Source organism: Hibiscus syriacus, unplaced genomic scaffold (genome assembly GCF_006381635.1).
Source record: "Hibiscus syriacus cultivar Baekdansim isolate YM2019G1 unplaced genomic scaffold, ASM638163v2 tig00000453_pilon, whole genome shotgun sequence".
In the NCBI taxonomy this organism is placed as follows: Eukaryota; Viridiplantae; Streptophyta; class Magnoliopsida; order Malvales; family Malvaceae; genus Hibiscus; species Hibiscus syriacus.
Window position 1 is genome coordinate 115760 of NW_024061788.1, and position 7705 is coordinate 123464.

Sequence of the window (7705 nt, forward strand, 5' to 3'; positions counted from 1 at the left end):
ATGAGCCACTCAAGTGAGGTGGGATGCAAAAGCTTATTTATTCAGTAGAATAAGGAGTCCATTGAAACTAAAACAAATATAATAATTCTTATCAAAATAATATTCTAATTATATAACGATAATTAAAGGTAAATAATAAAATTTAAATTTATACCTCTATACCAGCCTTTTGATTAATGAGTAGCTGAATATCTTCCAATTCGTCTGGTATATCACGATGATTTTTCCTTGTACATGACCACCTATTCAATGTAAAAAAATATTTCATTATATACTCAAAAAAATTATTTATATGCGAACTTAGTATTGAAATTACCTCAACAGTAACGGAAGAGTTATTCACTACCGGACATAAAAAGGGTATGCGATACCATACCTATGACTGGAGAAGAATGAGACATCCACCGATAGCATTTTTCTGATAATCAGTTGTTCGACACATTTCTCTATACAAAGATGCCAAAACTACGGAGCACCAACTGAGTGAGCCGACAACTCGAAAATATTCGAGGTGACGCAACCACATACAATGAATTTGATTGCGAGATTTATCGGACATTAATATCCCTCATATGAGTTGTAATATGCAAGCACGGGCAAATATTTTATCATGTTCCTCAGAACAATTGTAGACACTTATTTTTGTCCGTATTTTTTTATTTTATTATTTTATATATATAGTATAATTTTCGAAAAAATTATTTTAGAAAACGATTTTTGAAAATGTATATATTATATAGTTTTGAAATTATTTTGAAAACTTATATAATATATATAGTTTTTAAAACATTTTGGAAAAATATATATAATATATAATTTTTAAAACATTTTTGAAAGCTTATATATAATATATAGTTTTTAAAACATTTTGAAAATATATATATAATATATAGTTTTTAAAACATTTTTGAAAACTTATATATAATATATAGTTTTTAAAACACTTTGAATATATATATAATATAGTTTTTAAAACATTTTTGAAAACTTATATATATCTATATTTTTTTTAAATTTTAAAATATATTATATAGTTTTTAAAACATTTTGGAAAACTTATAATAATATAGTTTTTAAAATATTTTTGAAAATATATATATTATATAGTTTTTTAAAAACATTTTGAAAATATATATATTATATAATTTTTAAAATATTTTTGAAAATATATATATATAGTTTTTTAAAAAAATATTTTGAAAATATATATTATTTAGTTTTTTAAAAATTATTTTGAAAATATATATTATGGTTTGAAAATAATTTTTAAAACATATATAATATGTAGTTATAAAAATGATTTTGTGTTTTTTATTTTTTATTTTTTATTTATTTTTTATTACTTATTTTTTATTTTATTTTAATTTTATTTTTTTGTTTAAGGTCTAAAATTAGGGTCTAATGTGCGGGTCCAATAGATACCGAATCAGGTTTGGGTCTGACCCAGCCCCTTAAATGCCAACTTAGGGTTTTTACACTTAGCATTGTGCCGTAAGGGATCACGCGTGAAGCCACGCGCCAGTTAACACCGAAACGTCCAGCCGAAGAACCCGGGACTGACCCATCCCGGGATGACCGGTCACACGAACAGTCGAACGGTCCGAAATAACTAGGAACGGTCTCGTGGCCATCGAAATAGCCCCGTTGGGGGCTATATAAATACCAATGGGGAAAACATCGAACCAAGAAATCAAAAGCACAGATCGGGAAACCATCACAAACATAACACACAAACATCATACACATATCAGAGAACCACAACAAATCAATCCTAATATCAGCAGTAAATAATAAAAAGCATTCGATAAGAACCCAAAAGGCGGAGACTTTGGAATCCGAAAGTGAAGGTAAAAAAGTTTAGAACTTTGTTTCAGGGAAGAACACGGGGAAACAAAGACTCATCGGAATCGAGAGCCAGTCACCGAAAGTCGAAGGGTTTCATCGGAAAAAGTGAGGACCGAGGTTTTTTTTAGATCTACGATTACTGGGGTTGATTTTGGAGATTTGGCAGTTGGTTTTGGGTTCACGGGCTCGAGGGGACATTTTTTTAAGATTTGGTATTTTTCGGCCATCGCTGCGGATGGTGGTTCTCCACCGTAGTGGTGGCCGGGCCTTGATCGGTCATCGGGGAAGGGAGAGAGGTTGAGAGCTTCTCTCAATTAGGGGAGAAGGCTTTTGTGAGGAAATGGTAAAAATGAATGGGAAATGAGTGTTTTGGGTATTTAAATACTGAGGACTACTGTGTAAATAGAGGATTTTTAAATCCTTTCTACAGTCCCTGTAAGTTTGAAGTGCATTTCAATTCGGTCACCGTTTGTAATTTAGCTTCCGAATTTTCAATTTATTCAATTTAATCCCTATTTATACTATTTATATTTTTTAATTTAACCCTTAACTTTTTATTTTTCTCTTGTAGCTCATATTTAGTACTAATTTAGCCCATCAATTTTAATTTATTTCAATTTGGTCCTTTAAATTTTTAGTTTATTCATTTTTTCTTTTTTTAGCATTTTTAATTTTTTTATTTTAAAATTATTTTTTGTTTTATGTTTTTTTACTTCCTATTTTCTTCGTTACTTTTATAATTTTCCTTTTTTTCTTTGATTTATTTAATATTTTTATTTATTATTATTTATTTCATTTTTCCTTTGATTTGCTTAGTTTATTTTTTATTATTTTTTGTTTTTGTTTTTTATTTATTTTTATTTTTATTTATTTTATTTTTATTTTTATTTTTATTTTTATTTTTTATTTAACATTTTTAACTTTTTAGAGAAATTCTAACCAATCAAAGATAAGCAATTTGAATCGGGGGTTTTATTTAAAAAAACTTAATTTAAATTGTTAATTTTTGCAATTAAGACAACCGAAAAATTAATTGTTACCAAAAGGGCAATACAAGGGTGCTAATTCTTCCTTGACTTTAACCGACTCTCCCGAACCCGATACATTTCTGGTAAAACGCATATCAAGTAAGATGATGTCCGATCTACCTAAATTTTTTAAAACGATCGGTGACGACTCTAACCCATTATTTCAAGTCAAAGCCCAATTCTGGGCCTACATGAAAGACAGACGCGACAACAATCTTCACTCAAATGTTAAAAATTTGTAGCCAACCATGATAACGATATTCAACCACCGTTAAATTAGGCGGGATACCTCTAAGATACTCACACAATGAATTCCAATCACCATCAGCCACACCAGAAATAACATCCCCATCTACCGAAAGCCCCAAATGCATGAAACATCCTCCAACGTAATAGTGCACTCCCCACACGAAAGATGGAATATGTGTCTCTAGTCTCCACCTCTCAATTAGAGCAGAAATAAGGTTAGGTTCAAGGTTACAGTGCCCTTCATATTTCGCTATGTAACCGAATCCAACCTCGACTAAATACGGCCAGACATAACTCGATATCTCTAACTTAGCGTTACGAATAAATGAATCTAATACAGTCATTCTCCTAATTAAATAAATATATACAAATTAAAATATAAACTAATACTAAATAATAAATAAATAATAAATAAACATTCACAATAATTAAAGTAACACAATTTAAAATTGTTACCGTATCGGTAAAATGACTCGAGATATATTTCTATCTAAACACATCAATCCGCCTTTCATTTTATAAATACAAAAAGTAATAAAAAAATTAGTACAATAAAATATAAAAATAATAAACTATTAAATGATTAAATATATAAAAAAAATTTAGCTTCTAAAAACGAAAAAAGCCTTCTTAAAGCTTGATACAAGGATTGATAAAATGAAGAAAAAAGTATTTTTGTGTGGTTTGAGTGTTGTATGAGGGGTATTTATAGGGGAGGGGGAAAAGCGATTAGGCAATATTTAAGGGTGGTAGGTGAAATTTAAGTAGAATGCGTGAACCGCACCTTCTCCACGTGTCAGAATTTCCCACGAAGGCGCACCTCATGAACCGTTCATTTCCATCGTGGCGTCAGCTCGGATAGAACCCTAGGAAGGCGCTCATCTTGTAACGCATCTTTCTTCCACGTCTGCAAGACGCGTATCTTGAAACGCGCTTTATTATCACTCTATCAGAAAGAGTGCTAGATCGGTAACATTTAGAGAAACGATATTTGACATGTAATATTATATAATTTGATAATATTATATAATTTGAGTGATTTTTGGTTAAAAACTACAAGTGCAAGATGTAATTATATTGGAATTTTGGATCTAGATAATCCAATTCCTCTGGGCACGCCAATACAATAGGAAAGTCAATGAATCTTAAATAACGTCGGATCATTTCCTTTTACCTAGATCAAGGGTCTGATTCCATCTTTCTCAATGGTTACAATGTTGGCGAAGCACCAAATATAACCTCCTCAATGTTTTTTACTTCTTTATGAAAAAAAAAACTTATCAGCGATGACTAAGCTCTCTGTATCGGTCTCTAAATAAGAGGTAAACGGAAAAAAGAAGCCATAAAATACAAACTTGAATCTGTCAAATAATCTGTTTGTTGATGCAATAGAATAAGCAACGTCATTCTTATTACTTCATCTCTCTCACTCTCTGACGCTCTGTTCAGCGTGCACTGAGGATATGGCGGGTCGTAGGGACAAAGCGCAGTCGTTTCGCGGATCTCGAATCGCCATAGCCATTGTGATCGGAGTTCTTCTCGGCTGTTTCATCGCTTTATTTTTCCCTCACGGCCTCATCAATCCCACTGCCTCCGTTCAAAACCGTCGAATTGGCAAATCAAGTTCCAGGTTAACCTCTGATAAACCCTCGATCAAGTTTTGATTTTTTTTCTCATCTTCGTGAAACAATCCATGGTTAATGTTTTCTTTTTTAATTCAAAATCTGAATGGGGTTGAGTTGACTTCGGGATTAATGAATGTTCTTAGCTGTGTCGACTCTTTCTTTTGTTTTAAGATCTGGGTGTTCAAGGAAACCCCAAATGATTTGAATTAATTTGATCTCTCATTGTAGTAAATTTTCTTGGAACTAACTAAAACTATTTTATCCTGCTCTGGTGTAGCAGCATTGGAATTATCTCTAGTTCTAAACATAGAACAAAGTAGTGATAAATTCATTAAACAGAGTAGCTTTGAAGGATGATTTTGTCACCCAGATTTTAGAGGTTTACTTGCAATTGCTGCCTTCCATTTCCATTTGTAACGGTACCCTTTAGGCGGTATCCTTCTGTTTTTTGTTTGACGTTTTGCCTTGAATGAGCTTAATAATGATTTGTAAAGGACTGTGAACTTTCTTATTACAATGAGCTTAATATTTGTTTGATGGGTATGGTTCTGCTTTTCTTTTGCTGGCTTTTAGATTGGTTCTTTGTCGTGTGAATCCTCGGAGCGGAGTAAGATGCTGAAGTCTGAAGTCGTATCACTATCAGAGAAGAATTCCGAATTAAAGAAGCAGGTCAGGGATTTGAAGGAGAAGCTGCAACTGGCCGAACAAGGAAAAGATAATGCACAAAAGCAGTTTCTGGTTTTGGGTGAGCAGCATAAAGCTGGACCTTTTGGTACTGTCAAAGCTCTGCGGACTAACCCGACTGTTGTCGCTGATGAATCTGTGAACCCAAGATTGGCTGCGATCTTGGAGAAAGTTGCTGTTCAGAAAGAGGTTATAGTTGTGCTTGCCAATTCAAATGTGAAAGAGATGTTGGAGGTTCAGGTTTCTAGCATCAAGAGAGTTGGTATGCTGAATTACCTAGTTATAGCTTTAGATGACAATATTGAAGAATTCTGCAAATCAAATGATGTCCCAGTGTACAAGAGGGATCCGGATGCGGGTATTGATGCCGTTGGGAGAACAGGAGGCAATCATGCTGTCTCTGGGTTGAAGTTCCACATCTTAAGGGAGTTTTTGCAATTGGGTTATAGCGTCCTTCTATCAGATGTTGATATAATATACTTACAAAATCCGTTCAACCATCTTTATCGGGATTCTGATATAGAGTCCATGACTGATGGTCACAATAACATGACAGCTTACGGATATAATGATGTCTTTGATGAACCTGCTATGGGTTGGGCACGTTATGCTCATACAATGAGAATATGGGTTTATAACTCTGGTTTCTTTTTTATAAGGCCTACAATCCCTTCAATTGAGCTTTTAGACCGTGTGGCTGATAGGCTAGCTCGGCAATCAAACGCATGGGACCAAGCTGTTTTTAACGAGGAACTTTTTTTTCCATCACATCCTGGATACGATGGGCTTCATGCTGCCAAGAGAACTATGGATTTCTACATGTTCATGAATAGCAAAGTCCTCTTTAAGACGGTAAGGAAAGATGCGAAACTGAAGAAGTTAAAGCCTGTAATTGTCCATGTAAATTACCACCCAGATAAACTTCGAAGAATGAAAGCAGTGGTAGAGTTCTACGTTAATGGAAAGCAAGACGCATTGGATCCGTACCCTGATGGCTCTGAGTGATAGGAATACAACACACTGCTGAGGATCTCATGACCTATGGACGATGGATGGGCTCATCGTTCACTTGTTGCGAAGTTACATGATACGGGTAGGTTATTCCGATAGTATCTTCTGAGAAAAAATGTTGAATATCTTTATTCAGTCTCTTTGGTTTTACTTTTGCTTTGTATTACTCGTGTAACTTTTGTCAAACTCTACAAGAACTTGAATCAGTACGTTTGTGCTATTTTATGCATACTGAACAAATTATGTTACTGTTTTTGTTGCTTTTCATGATAAAGATATTCCTGCATATTGTATTTTTTGCGATTATTCCTCCTCTTTTCACTGTGTGTGTTTACTGAGAATAAGTAGAAGAAGGATGTTATCAACTTTGTCCAAAGGGAGAGAAAAAGCAGCAGAGTGGAACAGTCTCTCAATGCCCCAAACCATCCATTAGTAATAGAAGACAACTGTGATAAATTAGTTTGACGTCTCGTCTTCCAAAGGCTAAACCTCGTCAATATACCAACTCCGACTTTCATTCTATGTTGGGTCATTTGTGGTCAAAATTTGGTTTTGGTTTCTCCATTACGTTTAAATTAGAGTTTAGTCATTCTATTTTAATATTAGTCAGTCCAAATAATTAACTCGACGCCTATAGGGAGAACAACACTTTAATCATGAGATCACTCGATGTGTTTATGCACAATTATAATTAAAATCAAACAATATAGTCAATACAATGGTACAACTTTAGTCAAAATCAAACAATACAATTACAATTACAAGCATAAACATAAACGGGATGACAATTACAATTACAATCACAATCACTATATTGGATTACATGGTTGAGAGTAATCCATGATTTTCTTTGAGATTCACGGACAGATCATGAACTTTTCTTTGTTATTACTCTAGTTTTGGACCCTTTACCAATTCGGATGTAATCTGGAAACCAATTTTGGATTACAAACTATGGTGCTAAATCACCATCATTTTGAAGGCAAAGTAAATAAATAAAAGAGGGAAAATCATAATGACAGGCTGTTGATATGAAAGGAACTGAGAATCAACCTCGTATAAAAAAAAATCATGAACTAATGGGAGTTTTCTCACTCAATCACAAAATAAACCCTATAATTCTCTTGCCCTTTCCATCACTTAAAGCCTTTGTGGTTTCAAAACTTTGCCTTAACCACCCAGCTCTGTCGTCTTCTTCAGCTATCTCTTTCAAAACAGTTTTTTCATATAAGCTTCCTCTCTTTCATCTACGGAAAACATTCT

At 33.3% G+C, this 7705-nt stretch overlaps 1 protein-coding gene across 1 annotated transcript; it reads left to right on the top strand.

Moving 5' to 3' along the window:
- Nucleotides 1-4441: 4441 nt before the first annotated feature.
- Nucleotides 4442-6735, top strand: LOC120206010 (arabinosyltransferase RRA3-like). Its single transcript, XM_039205761.1, has 2 exons — nucleotides 4442-4717; nucleotides 5321-6735. Exons 1-2 carry the CDS (start codon nucleotides 4586-4588, stop codon nucleotides 6434-6436), a joined length of 1248 nt encoding a protein of 415 aa, XP_039061692.1. The 5' UTR covers nucleotides 4442-4585; the 3' UTR covers nucleotides 6437-6735.
- Nucleotides 6736-7705: the final 970 nt, after the last annotated feature.

What these genes read in the sequence shown, in the direction of transcription:
- LOC120206010 (XM_039205761.1), top strand. Translation starts at nt 4,586, where the DNA reads ATGGCGGGTCGTAGGGACAAAGCGCAGTCGTTTCGCGGATCTCGAATC. An exon ending in TCATCAATCCCACTGCCTCC is followed by an intron (nt 4,718 to 5,320) that starts GTTCAAAACCGT and finishes GCTGGCTTTTAG; the next exon opens with ATTGGTTCTTTGTCGTGTGA.